Source organism: Eleginops maclovinus, chromosome 24 (genome assembly GCF_036324505.1).
Source record: "Eleginops maclovinus isolate JMC-PN-2008 ecotype Puerto Natales chromosome 24, JC_Emac_rtc_rv5, whole genome shotgun sequence".
In the NCBI taxonomy this organism is placed as follows: Eukaryota; Metazoa; Chordata; class Actinopteri; order Perciformes; family Eleginopidae; genus Eleginops; species Eleginops maclovinus.
Window position 1 is genome coordinate 4,352,642 of NC_086372.1, and position 19,498 is coordinate 4,372,139.

Consider the following 19,498-nt stretch of genomic DNA (forward strand, 5'->3'; position numbering starts at 1 on the left):
GCTGCAACCGGCTTTTAATTTTCGGTAACGCAGGAGTACTTTTATTAATAGGTAACGCTGTAACGTAACTGTTTACTTTTAATTGATAGTAACGTTGTAACCTAATTAACTACTTTCCAAAGTAACTATACCCAACACTGGTGATGATCAACCCCGAGGCGTGAATAATGTCTTTTGTGTGGCACCCTGAGAGGATAACCGTTTCCTGTGACCCAGTTGAATCTGATCATGCTTTCACCTGAGGTATATCTTGTAGCGATGTTTGTGAAGATGATGAAGAAGTCTCCGGAGACACCAGCTTGTATATAATAAGGTTTATTACACCAGCATAGTATCAGACACCAACACGGGCGATACGAGGTTCCCAGATCCAATTGTGGAAGTCCCCCCGAAATCTCTGTGCATGCAATTTATAGGAGAAATGTGGGTGTGTTACAAAATGCGATGTTCTATAAGAATGTGTACCCAAATAAGGTGAGCTATACGTTCGTACACCATGTCTTGCACCTACCCAAATAAGGTGAGATATACTTGGTCTTTTTCTTACTCATCCCTGGAGGCTTTCTGACATATAAGATGTTATACAACACCCTGTTGTACAACATCTTCTCTGCACTCTATGACCTCAGAGAGTCACTAACTGTATATGAACAGATTTAATACACCACACGGCTTTCAGTTACACTGAGGAAGTCATCGTAGAAATGTATGATAGTCCCATTTAATGATATGTATATATATGTCACTTTAAGTTTCTTCTGCAGGTACACTTTCCCACAGTTTCAATCCACAGCTCACTCATGAAATTCACATCAAGCTGCTAAAATATTGACTTCCTGAGAAAGACAAATAGCTGTCTGTCATTAACCTCTGTTAGCTTTGATGTTCAGCTTCACCATATACCACAGCAAGTATATAAGCTTACCACGAGGAAATAAAGGCTGAAAAATAAGCTTTAACATGTAATAGACTAACACGCAGTAAATGCACTTTAAATAAGCAATGTGTTAAAAGAGAGGGTCTGCTCTCTTTGCAGAAGATAGACACATTAATCTAAAAGTACATTTTGGACACAAGTTATCTTGAAGCTCCATCTATAGCCGCGGGGACAGTATGCATTTAGTAGGACTTCATTTACATCTCTGATGCAAAACCACTTTATGTAACGTTATAATTTGTCTTCATTGTTTAGTTTGTTTTAAAAAGGAGGCTGGACTTTATACTTGGGAATGGGGAAATAGCCAAATCTGTAGATAGGTTGTACGTTTTTGAGAAGTTATCAACTTAAGCTGTAAACATACTGTATCAGGTCTCTGTTCCTGTCTATTAGGGGAACCTTTGCTGTTCCCCAAAGACACCAATAGAGGGCACTAAAAGCCCACTTTTAAATAGGCAGTAATCCTCAGAACTAAATCTAAATAACATTATTACTTGCATTGTTTTAATACCCTTCGAGTACATCCCAGTGGAAATGACCAGTTTCCATTTTAAGCAAAAACAAGGATTAGCAAAAACACTGCCATTCAAATAAATATTAGGTCAAAATGTATAAACTTTCCATGTTTACTTTGACAAATTCAACGCTGCAGGGACAGACCAACAGTTGATTAAGTTTCAGGTCCAAGCCTTACCTCCAGAGTCTACCTGTAATAGACCAAAGCTGTTTCTATTGGCTGTCCATCTGCATGTGAGCAGTCACCGCTGCATCCCGGGCCCCAGCTGCTGCTGTGTCACATCTCGTTTACACCAGGGGCCACGGCTGTGTTTGACCTAGTTGCTGAAAAGCCCAAGAGGCAAAGTTGGAAACAAACGACACATAAACACAGGCATGGGGAAAATAAAGAAGCCGTGTTTTGGATAGATGACATTTGGATACAAACCTCAGTTATTACTAGAACAATAACTGAAGGGGAAGAAAGGTCAGTTCAGGTCTTGGTATGCAGGGTTGGCATTAAAAATGGCATGGTTTTATTTAAATTGATCAAATGTATTATTGATTCACAAGAAGCAAATACTGAAGGACGCAAGCTCACTGATATTAAAACATAGATGATGTGGAGTCCAATTAAAGATGTCCCAACTCCCAATTTCTGAAGACTTGTGGTCCTCACAAAGACAGATGTACACAGGACAGTAGTTGGAGTTTTGAAGCAGTTTTCCATTCAGTTTGAGAAGAGGTGTGTGAAGTCCAGACAGAAGTGGCCAATGTGTCCTCCCAGCTGTGTAAAGTCCCACCTTCAATGTTCAACCGAGAAGTCAGTGAGGCAGCTACTGTCATCAGCTGCGTGACTCCTGAGTCACGTCCTCGTTCTTTGGTAAACTGAGCAGCTCCTGGATCCTCTGCATGTCATTATTGGCTTCCCCTGCCTGAGAGCTGACGTTCAGATCTCCGATCAGTTCTTCTGTCACGTTCATTCGGGCCGTCCTGCAGGGTAAGGAGAGTGACAGGTGACACCAACTTTTAATAGTTATTTCTAATGCTTGGTAAAATCTCTCATACAAAGTGTAAAAATAATGTTAAATTCTTCTGATGTATCTCACCACTCTGCAAGTTTGACTTCATACAGTTCCCTGCGCTCTCTTCTCCTCCGGTCTCTGGCATTTTCTCCTGCCATCGACTGCATGCCGACGATCAGAGCGCCGGTGGGAAGCCTGAGCAGAAGTAAATTCCATAATCAAAACTATATGAGAACACAATATACTTATACTTGTAATGTGTGGGCACACCAGGCGATATCTGCTTAACAAGTAAAAACACCAGCTAGTGTAACTTGTGGTTGACATTTTCCTGAGGACGATCGGGATGAAATAGATTCCTGAAACACTTCCTGCTATATTACAATCTGTTTGCAACACATCCAGCGGTCACATTAGGCTCTGTGGGGAGCTACTTCATGGCCAATACGTTTAAGCTGTCTATAATTCCCACAATTGTAATAAATTAGAGCCATATCCCCAAGTCACGCCCTCCTCTGCCATGTGACCGGACGAGATCTGGAGCGTGATGTGCTTTCCGATTAGCTGCCTGCTTTCATCTGGCCCCCTTCGGCACCGACTGCACCTGACGTAGCCGGGGCCGGGGCTGTTTGCACACATCAGATGCTCCAGGTGGCCGGTCACTCAGGCAGACAGCGAGGAGGAGAGGAGGAGATGTGAGTGTGTAGCCAGCAGGACAAAGAGAGCAGGGCTGAGCCAAGTGATGATCACAGAGACAATCCAAACCAGCCCATCCAGTCTGTTACACCATCAAACACCTCACACTCATTCTCCATTTCACAATCAAATCCGCTCTTGGCTCTGTGCGCTCTGCGGAAAGCGGCCAGAGGAGCGAGTAAAAGTGGGACAGAGAGAGAAGAATAGCTGGAGGAGAGGGGGTGAAGCATAAGTCCAGATCAGAGCATGGTAGAGTGAGATGAGAGGCTGGAATAACAGAGATGGTAGAATCGGAGCGGGGCAGCTGCTGCCTTGGCCTGCCTCCTTGCTCTAGTACCCAGAACACGGCCCTCTGTGGTGCACATGAGTCCCTCTGGCACAGTGAACAGAGTAGGGGGGGGGAGGCAGGGGTCCAGCTGGGCGACAGAGGGTTGCTGGGAGGGGCGCAGCTGGCTGCCAGAGAACTCACTGCTCTCAGGCACACAGGCACGGACATGGACACAAGCATGAGCAAATACGCATTGCAGCCTTCGAACAATGTAAATGTGAGGACTGAAAAGCTTTAGAGACGTGGCTGTAACAGGTGGATGTGCTGCACACTTGTGGAAGCAGTAGCCAACCTTACCCCAGCACTGCTCCGATGACGGTCCCTCCCACCAGCCCTCTCAGGCCCAGGTTCAGCCTGAACAGACCTCCAGTCACAGCTGCTCAAAAACACACATTTCATCATCACCATTCATAACTTAATGTGCTGTTACATTAACTGTGTGTTAAAACAATTGGTCATCCGGTTAAATGAAGATTATACAACTCCGGGGCGGGTCTAAGCTCTTAGCGCATTGTTGATTTAATCTGATCTTCAGATGATCGTTCAGATCTTCAGTCGCCCTTAAAGAGAGGCGTAACATAGTAACATTTGATATATCGATTATTCTCACAATGGCGATGACCCATCTCAGACTTTAAAGAAGTACACATTTATTCTTGGGGCCTAATTGAATATCCAATGTTGCACCTGTTGCTGGTTCCTAAATCTTTATAATTGCCACAGGGGATCAGGAGTGGGTAGGATCAAGCTTTAGTAAAAGCACCTCCTTAGAACATGGGGGGCCACATCAATTCATCAACACCGATGATGAAGGAGTTTGTGCCAAAACAGGATGCAGAGTAAACAGCCACACCAGGATGCACTGTGGAGTTGCTCATCACAGCGAGAGCGCTCTGTCTGCCGTCCCTGTATAAATAACATCACAACATTGCGACTCACCTCCAGCTGCAGCATAATGGCTGATGGCGTTCTTGTCCCGGTAGACAGAGAGCCCAGTGCTGACAGAACTATAGAGGTAAGGGAACAGACAGAGAGATGAGGGAGAGACTGAAACCAAGCTATTTCAGGACATTTTGAATACGAAATGATCTCAAATTAACTTCTGCTCAGCTGCATTTCAACCGATTAATGAATGCTAGACCACATTTAGCAGCATGGTGTTGCCACAGAGCCTGTAACAGTTTGCTCTGACTCAAAAATAACAAAATGTTGCTTCCTTTACTCTTATTAAATGATCCATTCGTCTGCTTACTTGAATAAGGTGACGAAAGCAGCCACTCTCCAGCTCCACCTCCACCCATATCTCACAAATCCTCGGATTGCTGCATTATGGGCTGAGCGCTGATTGGGACGCAAAATCCGAGGGTTGAATGTTATTACCATGATGCTATGACATTAACTATACACATATTTCCCAGTGGTGCCATCTTTCTTTACTAAAACATAAATCAGCAAGGATTACGACCACACTCAAAATGTACAGCATTTGGAATGATCATTTTTCCACACATCACAAAACTAACTTGGATATTCAACAGCAGGGTTAATGGCACATCCACACTTCCTGCCACTCACCCACTTACCACTGCGTCCACTCGGCTGCTGTAGAGCTCTGCCTGGCTGACCTGGATGTAGCTCTGCCTTGCATGGCGGGCTGCAGGCAGGCCTCCGTACAGCAGGCCGGCTAGAGCACCGACCACACCGCTCTTTATCACGTTGGTCAGCTCCTCAGGGTACGTACGCCTTTCACTGCAGGGAGACAAGAGATCCACGTGCTTTAACAATCAAATCAATGCCATGATTAAAAATAAACAACCTAAAGAAGATCTTTATAATCAAACCTGATTCACAGTTTATTAAACTTAAGAGTTTGGGTGGTAGCAGTGGCTGTTTCCATACTTTGTTTAAGGCATTCAATGATTTGCTGTAAAGTATTTACTACTGTGTGCATGGATTGAATGAGAACAGGTTAAACTCATTATAGAAAATATGATGTAATGTAATGTTAGTCTTCATTCTCCTTTGTAAAGAACACAGAAATGAGTACAGTTCATCTATATTACGCTTTAGGGGACCCTAACATCGATCAAAACAGTGTAAATCAATGTGTATTCTTGAACATCTGTGTACACCCTTTGCCCTAAAAGGTCAGACTTAATACTAAATGCTAAATATAAAAAATACATGCAATATACCTTTTAAACCCCAACAAACAACCGGTCATTCGTGGAGAGAATAAGCATCAAGAAAGTCCGGTCTGTGTTCATTCAGTCGCAGACATTCTGAATTTGTATGTGTTTTTACAACTGCCGTGTAAAAAATGACCATCCAAACAAAATCTTTATACCCCAAGTGGTTTATGGCTTTTAAGGAATTACACAAAGGTCTTTTTTTAACGTCAATTTAGTAAAAATCCAACAAACAGGTCATTTCTGACAGCACAAAGGTTAAGTGAAAGAACAGAAGAAGACAAGTCATGAAGGAACAGAAATACCAACTCCAATTGAAAGAGGTCCTTGATGCGGTCCCATCCCGTGTCTGGTAATTCTGGCCTGCCTATGTAGCTTCGCATGGCGCTGGGAGAGGGGATGGGTGGAGGACTGGTTAAAGAAGAGGAGGAAGGAGAGGGCATCTGTGCGGGCTGGGCAGCAGCCACATCAGCTGCGTGGACCCTGGGGAGCAGGGAGCAGAAGGACAGAGGCCTGGCGCTCTGGATGAGGCCCTGCAGAAGGCCGGTGCTCAACGTGCCCCCGGGGGGTGAATCTGCCTGCCGTCTCCGATGGGCGGGGCCCATTCTGGGTTGCTCTGGATACATCACGCTTCAGCTGGCATAAGGCTGCAGCAGAGAGGGACAAACACATGGCCGTGGGTTGGGATGTTGCACTCTGTCTCGATTTAAAATAAAATAAACAGCCTGAGGGCAAATGAAATCCTGTCAGGGTACACAGGCAGTCCAACTCAGCAGCTGTTAAATGGTCCTATCAAAACACACTGGGCTCACAAGCAGACTTTCTGGAAAGTGTTTTTTTATGGACTTTAAAATGATGTTTCAATGCACTGCTGCGACCCTCAGGTCCTCTGAGCAGGGTGGGCTGGCTGGTCCAGGTTCAAAGAAAAAGGCTGCTGTAATTTAACAACATAAGTCCCAGAAAATGCCATCTATGACTGATACTGTTTGTCTTCAGGATTAAGAATCTACTAAAAGGCAAATATGTACAAGGTTTTTGTTAAGCAAAAGTATATAATTAATATGGTAGTTTGTAGTCCAGTTGCTTTCATATCATTTATTTCATTATTTAGTTCTGTCCTCCCTGATTTCTAATGAAATGTAGTCATAAATGGATAAACTACTGACACATTTTGATAATCAATTGTACCACTTTACTTTTTCTCCAATTCAGACACCAACATTGCTGCTCACAGCTTCACAAATGTAGGTGGATATGTTCATGTTAATAAGTAAAAGTAGAAATACTTTAAAGTAAAAGTCCTGCGTTCAGAATAATAAGTATTTATACTTAAAGTCATTGCAGCATACTATTACTATATTAAGTAACGGCACACACGTGAATTACTGTTAGCCTTTGTTATTCAACCTTTTGAAATATATTACTTTTTTCTTCTTCTATTAGTTAAAGCTTGCATTTGTTCTGAAATACTGCTGAATAAGATAGCCTGCTGCTAGCAAGGCTAACATCCCACAATTATAATTGATGTGACAATAATATCTAAATACGTAAAATGATACTTTAATATGAAGTCAAGGTGAACACTTCTGTCGCTTGTTTACATGGCTCGTACACAAATGCCTGTCCGATAATGGGAGCCTTACACTAACACCATACAGTCTATGGTCAACACTTAGCATGCTATTAGCATCTTTAAGATTAGTGATAGAAATAAAGCAGCTTACCGGAAAGCGGCACAGAAATGTTCACTCGGAAGGCTTTTGTTTTAATTACCCAAACCCTAGTTATGGTACGCTAACTCAAGTTAGTTTATACATTTCTGTTTTTCATAATTTAACCTCCTGCTAGTTGTTGCAAAACGGTGACTTTCCCATAACCTGCCGGTGTCCCGACCTCTGACCTCGGGAGTCTACAGCAACACAAACCACAGCGCCACCGAGCGGTGGAGGATTGAACGACATGCTGCATGTGTAATACCCATAGCTACTACCAGAGATCGTTAAGAAAGCATCTTTATTACTATGGACTCTGTCAGAAACATCCCAGTCTTGACATGCTCTTTTAATAACAGGATTAAAAAAAACAATTAAAACGTTAACATTGTATTCATGTCATGTCTTTCAACTTTTAACGAGTTCATAGAAACCAATCACACACATTTTATAACAAACTTTAATCGTTTCTGTGTATATGGGACGACTGTTTTTCCTATAATATACAGTAAACAGTAGTTCCATTGTGTGCCCAAGTATGATAAGAAAAACATCATTTTCAGCTGGTTTGACCCATTTTTTTAGGTAAAAAATAGAGTTGCAGACACAAATGGGTTAAGAACTAAACTGTTTATTTGCATACAAACTAAAATTCTGCACACGTCACCACAAAACCCTGCAACTCACACTTTAACTCTAGTGTAAAAAATAGCCTTACATTGGTGAGAATCTGCTTGTTTGCAGTACAATGTAAATACTACAACATATTCAACATTATCCGGCATCAACTACACATCGTCTCTCATCTCCAACACATTCTTTACAAAAGGAAAAACAATTAGTGTTTCTTGGAAACTCCACAAATCAAAATATATTCATTATTGCTTACTGTTGGCACTGCTGGAATAAAGTGTTGAATGTAAAAGTTAATAAATGTATGGCATTAGCATAATAGTTAAACAAGTAAGAGTTCATGTTGTAATGACGCTTGGTAGAGGTCTGCTGTAGTTACCCCAGGTGTCCGGTAGAGGGGAGTACAACAAATACATTTTTGACTTTATTATTGCATTACTATTAATAATAGGGATTAAATGTTTCCCATATTATTCAACATACAAAAAGGCCACTTAATGAAAATACAAAAGATACTTTCGATGCGGTGCATAACCCCCCCCCCTAGTTGAACGCATTAAATATGTAACAGCAGGGTAGTGTAACTATTATTATCATCTTTACTGGTACATCTTTTGTAGCTATTTGAGCAGCAGACAATTTAAAACTAAGGATTTCTGATAACCATCTTTAAATATAAGTCACATTTTGGAAAGTGGTTTAATTTAGGCTGAAATCTGTCTTAATATCAGTCCAAATGTTAACATCAAATTTAGTATTTTGCATCCAGAAAGTTAAAGGACAGGGTAGGAGACAGGTTCAAAAACTGTAGTGCATTAGACTAGACTTTAGCTACGTTTTGGTGTGATGGAAATGGACCTACATGTTACCCTTAGAGAAAAATGATGTTGTAGTGTGTGATTACATTCATGTCTGAGCTGCCCTGGTCCTGCTGAGCCTCTCTCATAGCTCCGTCCGGCCCGCTCTGTGGACGATCTGGTTGTAGTCGCTCTTTAGTTTTGGTTGGTAGCTGAGGAGACTGCTGAAATCAGTGAGGAGTCTCTCCCAGTAGCAGGAAACGTCTTTCATCCGCAGGTGCTCCAGGATGAACACCTTACCCCTGTGAGGAGGCAGAGGAAACACACTTACAGTCAGTGTGCTGTGTTCGCCTTTTTCCTCAATTGCAGTTCAAACGCAACTCTTAAAATATGAGTCGTTACCTTGTGGCGATCTCCTGTGCAATGTCATCATTCTCTTTTACAAACTGAAGCAGCTCCCTGAGGAAAGATAACATGTGGCGACATATCAACGTTTAGCACGCATACAAAGGAGATTCACACCTTCATATATGGGAATTTACACACTGAAACCTTCACACATAAGAAAAGAAAAGGCCTTTAGTGCCGATCACTTTCATTCAAGTACAGACCTGAACATTCATTAATCAAGGTCGCACCTTCACATGTGTAATTATATAACGCTGACACACATCTCTCTTATATCCCAGATTACAGGCTTCTTAAATATTCCTAAAGTACCCCTAAACATTATTGCAACAGCTGTTGTACCTGACATCCGATAGATCCTGCTGCACGGGGATGTAATGGACCCAGGGCCGCAGCTGAGGGTAGAAAAACTCCTGCCATTCATCCCCAACATGGAACACCAGAGACCCACAGAGGAAGAGGTGTTTGAAACGGAAGCTGGCCGCCACTCCTCGGAAGTTGAATAAATATCTGCACGGGGATAACAAAGACAGGGGAGATGGTCAAGATAGCTCGTCAGTAAAGCCGTCATCCTAAAAGTCACATTTTGTCCGTCATTCAAAATCCAACCTACTTGTATTTGCAGTGATCGACCAGCGGGATTTCTTTGGCAGGGGGTTGCCCTAGTGTGTCCTAAAACACACAGGGAAACACAGGTTGGTTCATAATTATCACTGACTTTCAGATTTCTCTTTTCATTAAATACAAAGAGAAAAGCATTTACAGCATCTAACAGCTGTTTATGAAATATTCATGTAAGTTTACACAGTTTACAGAGTATTCTTATTATTTCACTATTAAATTAGATCATTTGTGCTATAATAACCAAAATGAAGTCTTGTTGAGCACTTCATTCAAAATCCAAGAACTTGGAAACACCATATCAACAATCCAGCACTCATATGTAACCTGGTGTGTTTTTAACTGACCCTTTCAGACTTCCAGGCCTGGTTCTTGGTGTACTCTGCATCCACCAGCTCTGGAGCCTCTCTGGACAGGAGGATCAGAGGGTCGCGCTCTGCACTGGTTCTATCAAAGACAAAGAAAGACAATGAGTAACCAGTCCATTCATAGGTGGGGGAACTTTGCTGCCAACTGTGGCAAGAAAATAGTTGAGTAAAGGAGTGACATTAAAACATTTGGATCCTTGTTTAAGACTCACCTGGACCCTCTGAAGAATCCTTTGGACTCTTTCTTATTCCAAGGCCACTGAGCTGCAGCCCTACCGCAACACATCACATGGTTAGAGCACACTGAAGTGATACTGTGGACTTCAGACTTCATTATTTTGATGTAAAGAGGAAAGAAAAAAAGGAGCTAAATTTTACTTTTGAAGGTCATCCCTCATCAGGTCCCATCGCCCCAGTCCAGTGGGGTATATGGGCCACACGGCAGGCCCCCCCTCCCAAAACGTCCACGCAGGATACATGATGTCCTGGTAGTCTGCCGTCTACACAAATCAAACATACACATATCAAAACCAGTAACTGCTTTAACAAACTTTCTGCGTGTGAGTGTGTGTTTTCACATGTAAATAAAGCTACTGTCTGACCTTACTGAAAGAGAAGACAGGCAGGGTGGGCTTCACCCAGCTGGGGACTTGTGGGTAATCTCTGACATTCACCACCATCTCCAGGTCAGGTAACCTGTCGATCACCTCCAGGATGAAATGCTCCACCCCACTGCACCTGGAAACAGAACACAGATGTATGGACTGATTATATATTGTCTTTTGAGAGGGAAAAGTGTTCATTCATCCACTCATTTTAATAACATTGTTTAGTGTCCCTCCTCACCTGGCAGGAAACATGCAGTTGCGTTCTCTGTACAGTTTGTGTCCGATGATCTGGTAGTGTGTGCCCACCCCTCTCTGAACAGTCGCAGCCATGACATCCTCAGAGATCCTTCCTTTAAACGGCTGCAGGTCATTTTGAAGGATGCTGAAAACCAACAGAAAAATGATCAAATCCACATAAAGTAATCCTTAAATGAACAACAATGTGTACACACATTTCCTCTCACACACCTCAGATGGCAGCTGCAGTTGACAGAGTTGCACGGAGTGTGTCCTTTCACAGCATCAGTAACTCTGTCTCTAATGTCCTTCCACGGTTGGCCTGAAATAAATGCAAATGGTGTCAGATTGTATGTTCATATTGGATATTTGATTCTAGCGTTAACCGAAAGATTACAAGGCGGCTCATCCCATGAGGATCATACTGTACTAGTGGAGTCCTGCGGCTGATGAAATCCAATTCTGAGAGGCAACAGTGACAGGATTTAGAAACCACCCTCTTTACTAGCCAAATAAATATTGAAATTCATACACATAGATAAATATATAAGGAATAATTACTTTCAGAAAAGTCTAGGAGTACATTTACATCCATGAAGCCCATTGTTTATCTTTTCAGGACTATTTTTTAGTAAAATACAGACTATGCTTTGGGGTCATCCTGGAACTCGTTCTCCTTTAAAAAAAGAACCTAAAATAAATCCTGAATTGTGCATTGCTTAATTTCCTGTACCACACATTATATCATGACAGCATAAACGTTACTGTTTGTCTGTATATAAAGGGCAGCCAGCCAGAACATTTGTTAGAGCTAACTACCCTTGGCTGACCTGTTTCCAAAACACCACCAGAGTTAATAGATGTAAGCATTTCATGATGTGAATCTTATTTTAAAATGTAAAACTTTTAACCACAGCTAATGCAACCCTTAGCACAGTTAGCTTAGTTGAGTTAGCTCATATGCTAGTCAGCTAGCTCGTGAAGTGATGAATGACTCCCAACATCAAAAGTTACCTCAAGTAGGTGCAGCGAAACTAAATGCACTAGAGTCGTGCAGCCACTTTCTAAAACAAATATTAATGAGTCGTATTTATTTCAAAATATGTATTACCTGAGGCGGGAACCAAACATAAAAGGCAAAGTTGGAACAGAATTAAAAAACTCCACAGCCAAAAGCGCTCCATTTCTCTCTCCATCCTCTAGCTATGTCTGAGAGGAGGAACAAAGCAGCGATCTGTGATCTGCTACTCTGGGCTGGATGTAGTCATTACGGTAATGCGCAAAACGAAATTCATTTACAGGTTACGCTACCGTGACGTTTATCTTTATTGATTTTCTTAATTTACTATTGCAAAAGAGAGACTTACCTGTTAACATTTAAATATTGTAATAAACTTTGTTATATTCTATTATAATTCAATTTCTGCCTAATTGATCTTCTCCACAGCCAGTTCCAGCTATTAAGTCATTTCATTTCTGAACCACGTCTCTGTCTTGTCTCAGATACTGAACTTGTGTAGCCTTTTGTATAACTGAGGTGTTTACTTGTCAGGTAGGTCATAATCGGTGGCTCTAACTTTAACACCGCCCCGCCAAACATAATACACATTCTGCCTGTGTGATAAATTAATCAATAAATCAGTTCTTTATTCATTTTTAAGCATTAACTCTTATTTTCCAGTGCATAGTATTTAACAATTAGAGGGTGATTAAATCCCTACGGTTCCACTGTTCTAATTAAAGAATGTATGTCAAGGGCATAGATGACTGGAGGATTGTTAATGGATTGTTGAGATGAGTTGGGGAGGGAAGAGCAGGAAAGAGAGTGAGTGACTCAGAGAGAGGAGGAGGTGGACAGCAGAAAGAGACGGATGAATTTGGGATGACATTTTTTTTTTATTACAACTTTTCACTTTTGCCAGTCAGTTCTTTAAGTTCTCTGCAAACAAAGCGTGGAAACATCAATTACTGAGCAACAATGCACCAACTCCGGCTTTCTCTGCTATCCAGCCTTTGCCTTTGCTTGTTTTCCCTTTGCTGTGCGGAGGAAGGTCTTGAGTTTCCCAATTTCGACGGGAAGGACAGGGTGCTGGACATCCACGAGCGCAACTACAAGAAGGCCCTGAAGAGATACGACCTGCTGTGCCTCTTCTACCACGAGCCACTGCCTGCCAACAAAGGCCTGCAGAAGAGGTTCCAGATGACCGAGCTGGTGCTGGAGGTGAGGAGGAGGAGGAGGAGGAGGAGGAGATGGAAAAGACACAGAAATAGTGTAAAAGTAAAGGTCATGCTAGACTGATATTCTCTCCTTTCTAGTGGAGTTAAATGCATTCATAAATAACTGATGTGCTTCAATGCTCCTAAATACTGGGCGTCTTATTTCAGAAATACAACTTACTTCCTTTGTTGGTTTGTAAATGATTTACGAATTTGGTATAATTGCAGTTAATAGTTGGAGGAAATACCTTCACATCTGTTGGATGGACGGCCATAAATTACTGACATTTCTGTTTGATTCCTTGAGTCCTAAACGTTTTTTAACCACCAGCAACTACACGTCTTTACTTATCCAGTAAAAAACAGTATTTACAAACTATTTAGATATATTCAAATGTCTTGCTTTGTTTAATAAGTCTAACGGAAACAATGTCTTTACATGATGAAGAAACTAAAAATGGTGGCCTTTTCTTCTACAAATTACTAACCGAATAAATCAATTATCAAAAAGTTTCTGATTCATTTTCAGGTTTACTTTGATTTACAAACTACAAAACAAATGTTATATCAGCCTAAACTGAACTTGTCTGGTTATTATAAGCAAATGCGCATATTAGCATACAGATGTTAGCATTTAGTCCTGTTCTTTTAGCTCTAAATGTTCCATCCCTCAGCTCAAACACTCTATTTTACTTCACATCTGTAGTTTCCCACACACTGCCGTTGACTTCTTCAGATATGCACCTGAATCCTGCCGAGGACGTCATGACTGATCAAAGACGTGTGTTGTGACATAGTGTATATTTCCCTGACATATCTCATGCCACATAGAGATTATATCCCTGAGGGCTACACTTGCAGTCTCACAATGTGCACATTTGACTCTAACCTGTCATAACACCTCATTTTACAGACAGGGAAACCAGACACTGAAGGCATCATTCTTCCTCTGCCTGCATTAGGTATCACACATCTCACCTGCACACTCTTCCCTGGCAGGCAGTCATTTTAATCCCATGATGGGCCCTCCTCTGTGTCATACGTGTCTAGGGATTGTTTCTAGGTCATTTAGGTAATTATAGCTTGCTCCCAAAACTCTTTACCATCTGGCTCTGAACTAGAAATACTTTATCACATTGATGAGCTGAAAGGGGACCCATGGCTTTACCTTTTCACTATGGCTTTTGCATTCCTGTCTGAAAGCAGAAACACATTCAGTTAAAAGTCAAAGTGGCCATAAATGCATAGCTTACATGATGAGCCTTACGCTGCCTGACATTTCTCTGTGACCACCCAGCTCACCGCTCAGGTCCTGGAGAACAAAGACATCGGCTTTGGGATGGTGGACTCCCAGAAGGATGCCAAAGTAGCCAAAAAACTTGGTATGACCCACCTGTCTTAATCCTTCCTTCCCCTCTGTATGACTTTCCCTGAAACTATTTGAACTGTTGTCTTTGCTACTTTTGTTTTAACTTCATACACAGAAGCGAGCTTTCTTAAAGGCTTTATTCTGCTGGTTAATTAGGTCTTGAAGAGGTGGGCAGCCTGTACGTCTTCAAGGACGACCGTGTCATTGAGTTTGATGGGGAGCTCTCCGCGGACACACTGGTGGAGTTTCTGCTGGATGTGAGTGGAAATCTGATCCTGATATAAAAAATGTCAATGTTTCTTGGAAGTAAAAACCACTAAGCTGTTGTATACGGCCCCCAAGGTGCTGGAGGACCCAGTGGAAATGCTCAATAACGCCATGGAGCTGCGAGCCTTCGAGAGGATGGAGGAAGACATCCGCCTCATTGGCTATTTCAAGGGAGAAGATTCATGTTAGTGTTAAGAAACAAAAAATGTTGCACCTCTGTCCCATTAACTTCCCCTCACTGTCCCTAATGGGATTTAGAGGCTAATGGAGCTACATCACCACGTGAAAGGGAAACCTGATTCCAGACTGTGGCCCTCTCAGTCCCCTTTAAATAGCTTCTAGTTCTGTCTAATAGGTCAAACTGCAATTATAGTTCCTCTCAAAAAAAGTGAGACAGGGAAGATGCTATCTGCTCCGATAAGACATGGGCATGAAGGTTCATTATGGAGATTATTTCTCTCCAGAGATAGGTCAGTCCTTTGCGTTGACCTTGCAAGGGGGACGAGTTACAAGCGTATAAAACTGTGTTAGGGGAGACATTTTTACTTGCTGGTGAATGAATGAAGTGAGTGTGTTTCCCTGCTTGCCCTCCTCATCACATACTGTAGATTATGGTTGGGATGTGAGCAGATTCTTTGTCTAACTTTGGTTCCTGCCTCCTGCCTGTTCCTCATCAATCTCTCTCTCTTTGTCCTCAGACTACAAAGCTTTCCAAGAGGCCTCAGAGCGTTTTCAACCTTACATCAAGTTCTTCGCTACCTTTAGTAAATCTGTAAGTTTTGCTGTACAAAATAAAAGCTTCCTCATATAGCAGCATGTAGAAATATGTTGGGAAATAAATGTGTTCACTTTCAATAACACTCCTATTGTCTGAATGCTTTTATTCTACAGCCAGCAGCAAGTTAGCGTAGCTTAGCATAAAGAATTGAAACACAGGGATGAACTGCTTGGCTCTGTGCAACGGTAACAATATCCATGTGTGTGTTTCAGGTGGCCAAACATCTCTCCCTGAAGATGAACGAAGTGAATTTTTATGAGCCCTTCATGGAGGAGCCGGCCATCCTTCCTGGCAGGCCTCTGTCAGAGATGGACATTGTTGACTTTGTCAACCAGCACCGAAGGCTTGTTGTTCTATATCTAAAGGATTATTTAAACACGGTTAGGAAATAGTTTGGCTTTAATCAATATATTCTCTACAGGGCTACTTTGAGGAAGCTCCGGGCAGAGAACATGTTTGAAACATGGGTGAGTAGTCCTAACAAGAGATGGCTCCTAAAATGATTTCATACATACACGTTTCTAAGGTGATTACTAATGTCTTTTGATTCCTAGGAGGACGATATGGACGGCATACATATTGTTGCGTTTGCTGAGGAGGAAGATCCAGGTTTCAGCCTTCTCATTTAACCCTTGTTTCCCTTTCTGAGGTTTGTCTAGCACCCGCAGGTGAGCTCAGGCATCTCTGTTCTGTCCTCCCCAGATGGCTATGAGTTCCTGGAGATCCTGAAAGACGTGGCCAGAGATAACACCAACAACCCAGAACTCAGCATCGTCTGGATCGACCCCGATGACTTCCCTCTGGTTCTGTCTCATCATTGGCTTAGTATTTCTAGGAGTATCAAGACTTTTGTCAGTGATATTTAACTCAGTTTGTCTCGCCCCTTCAGCTGACCACTTACTGGGAAAAAACCTTCAAGTTGGACCTGTTTCGACCTCAGATTGGTGTGGTCAATGTCACAGATGTAAGTAATGAGTAAACTCTTAGACCTTACCTTTAGAGATTTACTCTTACCTCCACTCTCTCTGTTCCAGGCGGACAGCGTGTGGCTGGACATGTCCAACGATGAAGACCTGCCCTCACCTGAGGAGCTGGAGGACTGGATAGAGGACGTCCTGTCAGGGAGGGTGAACACGGAGGACGACGACGAGTCTATCGACGACCAGGAGGACCCCGACAGCTACGTCCCAGAGGACAGCTATGAGAGTCACGACCCGGAGGAGGAGGAAGACAGCGATGACTAACCCCACTGTTGAGGGTCGGGGTCCTGGCTGTTCAGACCTGGGTCCAAACTGGCTTGGCACATTAGAACCACATTGCTGAGAAATTATTAAAGAGTTGACATGTGTTAATATAAAAAAATGATCATAGTAGCTTTAAGGATGACATAAGATAAGAGGACTTGTGTGTATTTATATATCTACATAAAAACAAAAGACAAAAGTGTTTAATTCTTCCAATTAGAAAAGAGCTTGAAGTGTTTCCTTGAGATTAATTCAGGACCGAATAAAAGTATCTGCCGACAACGAGCTAGTGTTATAATTTGATCCACCTCTCTCAATAACAAGGTCCAGACTGATGCTAAAGACAGCAGATTGGCACATTTTCTCCTTCAGCCAATATGCTTTTTCTCCATGAATTATTCAAACAGCAGTGAATAATTCAGCATCATTATGCCTCCTAATGGGAGAAGGGACCTGGGCCGTGGGGCTGGGGGAGACGAGGTGAGATGCCCGACAAACTGCATAAGGAGCGGACATACCATGAATTAATAAAACAGGGCCGTGCATGAGTGATTATTCCCCCGGAGGTGTATTTATGTAAACAGGATGTTTGTATCACACTGAGATTTACACATAATCCATGCAGGCAGATTTGAGATAAGAACATCCAAGAGTTAAACGTGACCCGAGGCAAGAAGACACGACACGCTCTCTCCTGAGAGAAAGGAAGCAGACAGTGTCATGATGTTCTGCAGGTTACATAATCCTGTTAATGTCAAGTGTGCTGGGGTTTTACATGACAGAAAGGGAGGCAGGAGGATTGAATTCTCACACCTCCTCGCTGCAATGACAGCCACAGAGAGCGGGTGTGAGGGTTTAACAGGTTCGATGTGAAACGGCAAAGACAGGAGTGTTAAGGTTTCTTTTCAAGACTGAAGAAGGTCTTTGTCTCCTTCTGCACATAACTCATTACCCAACAGATAGAGAGGGAGGAATGAAGGGAAGGAAAACATCTCATTTAGATGCAAATGTTCTTCGTTTCCCTCCCTCTACATGTCCTCCTCGGACAGAGCAGGGTACGGGAGGATTAAGCCGGGGACAGATGAGTTCCGACAGGCGGCTCCGGCTCGCAGAGGTATGAGGTTGTTTGTTTTCAGCGCCGGACACCGACATTCATTTACCCACAAGGCTCGTATGCGACGCTCCGACAGGCTGATGGCAAGCCAATTACCGTTGAGCTTCATGACAACAAAAAGCCGCCAAATCAAGGCCAAAAAAGCTGAAATGTTGCTCCAACATGTCACACAGCAGGAGCAGAGGCTTAATGGGCAGCGACAGAGCAGGGTGTTAGCGAGCCAGCAGCCGGGCTGAGACACCAGTGCATAATGGAGAGGGTTCTGGAAGGATAGGGAGACAGGTAATGAAAGACAGATAGATTTTAGGGAGAAATATCTTAATGAACAGCAGACAGCCTTGATTTCTACAGAGCCTATAATGATTTTTGTAGGTATTTCGTTATAAAAGTGTCATGTTAAGAGAGAAAAACCTAAATGATGTAAAATAACTTGGACTCAACTGGACTGTAATCTCACAATTTGGTTGCAAATACAGGTGATAGCCCAAAGAAATTCAAAATAAATCATTAGCAAATGTTACTAATAGATAAAAACTCAATAAGATGGTTTTGAAATCCTTAAAACAGGCAGCTAATCAAATACAATTATACAAAATCCATTTAAAACACCGTCATCAAGTATTATTCATTAATTGTTCAATAAAGAAAACATTTAAATCATGTTACAGATACCTTAATCACACTTTTAACCCTTGTATTATGTTAAGGGTCAATTTGACCCATTTCAGTTTTTGTGTTGACCAAAGTACTGGTTATCCTTTCTTTTTCTTGATGAAATTTGGTGACTTTTCATCATCTAGGGTCATGAACTGGTGTGTAAAATCTGGACACTTTGATGTGTAGTGGAATGTCTGTGCAGAGTTTGTATACAAAGATGATGTTGCGGGTCATTTTGACCCAGACCCTTTAATGTGGGTAAATAGCTGTTCAGATCCAAAATAAACATGTCTCTTTGATGTACTTTTTACTTTGATGTACAATTGTTTGTATTTTGATTGCCTCTGAGACCCAGAGCCAGGTGTGTGAAGAGAGGGAACTTTCTCACACTTGTCCTTGTCACTGTTCTCATGTCATCTCTTTGACAAACTCACCAAAAATGAGCTCCAGAAGGACGGCAGCTGAGGAGGCTTTATCACAGATTTTGAACTGGGATAGTGATGTAGAGGAAGATATTTCAGAACCAAAGGATCTTTCAGAGACAGAGGACAATGTTATTGCTGATCCAGATTGTCAATTTTCCTACGATGAGGAGGATTCAGAGGACGAGTCTGCCGTTGTTCCTCCAACAGATGAAAACCAAGGAATGCAGCAATCATCATCCACAGAGGGGACATGGGCATCTAAGGACGGTAATATAAAATGGTCAACATCACCACACCCAAGCCGAGGCAGACTGTCATCTTCCAATGTGATCAAAATGACTCCCGGTCCTACAAGATTTGCTGTCACACGAGT

At 42.3% G+C, this 19,498-nt stretch overlaps 3 protein-coding genes across 4 annotated transcripts; 1 reads left to right on the forward strand and 2 right to left on the reverse strand.

Moving 5' to 3' along the window:
• Positions 1-327: 327 nt before the first annotated feature.
• timmdc1 (translocase of inner mitochondrial membrane domain containing 1) lies at positions 328-7,575 on the reverse strand. 2 transcript variants are annotated; one of them, XM_063877794.1, is made up of 8 exons: positions 7,395-7,575; positions 5,980-6,317; positions 5,065-5,230; positions 4,734-4,822; positions 4,421-4,488; positions 3,779-3,857; positions 2,542-2,652; positions 328-2,425 (listed from the first exon to the last, which is right to left on the reverse strand). In XM_063877794.1, the coding sequence occupies exons 2-8, from the start codon at positions 6,294-6,296 to the stop codon at positions 2,278-2,280; spliced, it is 978 nt and encodes a 325-aa protein (XP_063733864.1). In that variant the 5' UTR covers positions 6,297-6,317; positions 7,395-7,575; the 3' UTR covers positions 328-2,277. The 2 variants fall into 2 exon arrangements, with proteins under 2 accessions (XP_063733864.1, XP_063733865.1); XM_063877795.1 differs by having other exon boundaries at positions 5,980-6,395; positions 7,395-7,563.
• Positions 7,576-7,824: 249 nt separating this feature from the next.
• poglut1 (protein O-glucosyltransferase 1) lies at positions 7,825-12,305 on the reverse strand. The gene is made up of 11 exons (XM_063877384.1): positions 12,166-12,305; positions 11,286-11,376; positions 11,056-11,199; positions 10,812-10,947; positions 10,588-10,709; positions 10,422-10,481; positions 10,189-10,288; positions 9,834-9,892; positions 9,563-9,730; positions 9,215-9,271; positions 7,825-9,114 (listed from the first exon to the last, which is right to left on the reverse strand). Exons 1-11 carry the CDS (start codon positions 12,248-12,250, stop codon positions 8,958-8,960), a joined length of 1,179 nt encoding a protein of 392 aa, XP_063733454.1. The 5' UTR covers positions 12,251-12,305; the 3' UTR covers positions 7,825-8,957.
• A 588-nt stretch (positions 12,306-12,893) lies between these two features.
• LOC134860962 (calsequestrin-2-like) lies at positions 12,894-17,186 on the forward strand. Its single transcript, XM_063877884.1, has 11 exons — positions 12,894-13,275; positions 14,569-14,653; positions 14,797-14,897; positions 14,983-15,091; positions 15,606-15,679; positions 15,898-16,028; positions 16,107-16,152; positions 16,240-16,294; positions 16,388-16,488; positions 16,575-16,649; positions 16,720-17,186. Exons 1-11 carry the CDS (start codon positions 13,033-13,035, stop codon positions 16,927-16,929), a joined length of 1,230 nt encoding a protein of 409 aa, XP_063733954.1. The 5' UTR covers positions 12,894-13,032; the 3' UTR covers positions 16,930-17,186.
• Positions 17,187-19,498: the final 2,312 nt, after the last annotated feature.

Excerpts from the sequence above, each read along its gene's own strand:
- LOC134860962 (XM_063877884.1), top strand. The coding sequence starts at position 13,033 with ATGCACCAACTCCGGCTTTCTCTGCTATCCAGCCTTTGCCTTTGCTTG. Across the intron at positions 15,680-15,897 it reads TCGCTACCTTTAGTAAATCT|GTGGCCAAACATCTCTCCCT; the intron begins GTAAGTTTTGCT and ends TGTGTGTTTCAG. Across the intron at positions 16,650-16,719 it reads GTGTGGTCAATGTCACAGAT|GCGGACAGCGTGTGGCTGGA; the intron begins GTAAGTAATGAG and ends TCTCTGTTCCAG.
- timmdc1 (XM_063877794.1), bottom strand. The coding sequence starts at position 6,296 with ATGTATCCAGAGCAACCCAGAATGGGCCCCGCCCATCGGAGACGGCAG. Across the intron at positions 4,489-4,733 it reads GCTTTCGTCACCTTATTCAA|TTCTGTCAGCACTGGGCTCT; the intron begins GTAAGCAGACGA and ends TTACCTCTATAG. Across the intron at positions 2,426-2,541 it reads GAAGTCAAACTTGCAGAGTG|GACGGCCCGAATGAACGTGA; the intron begins GTGAGATACATC and ends CTTACCCTGCAG.
- poglut1 (XM_063877384.1), bottom strand. The coding sequence starts at position 12,250 with ATGGAGAGAGAAATGGAGCGCTTTTGGCTGTGGAGTTTTTTAATTCTG. Across the intron at positions 10,482-10,587 it reads ATGAGGGATGACCTTCAAAA|GGCTGCAGCTCAGTGGCCTT; the intron begins GTAAAATTTAGC and ends GTGTTGCGGTAG. Across the intron at positions 9,893-10,188 it reads AGGCCTGGAAGTCTGAAAGG|GACACACTAGGGCAACCCCC; the intron begins GTCAGTTAAAAA and ends TGTGTGTTTTAG.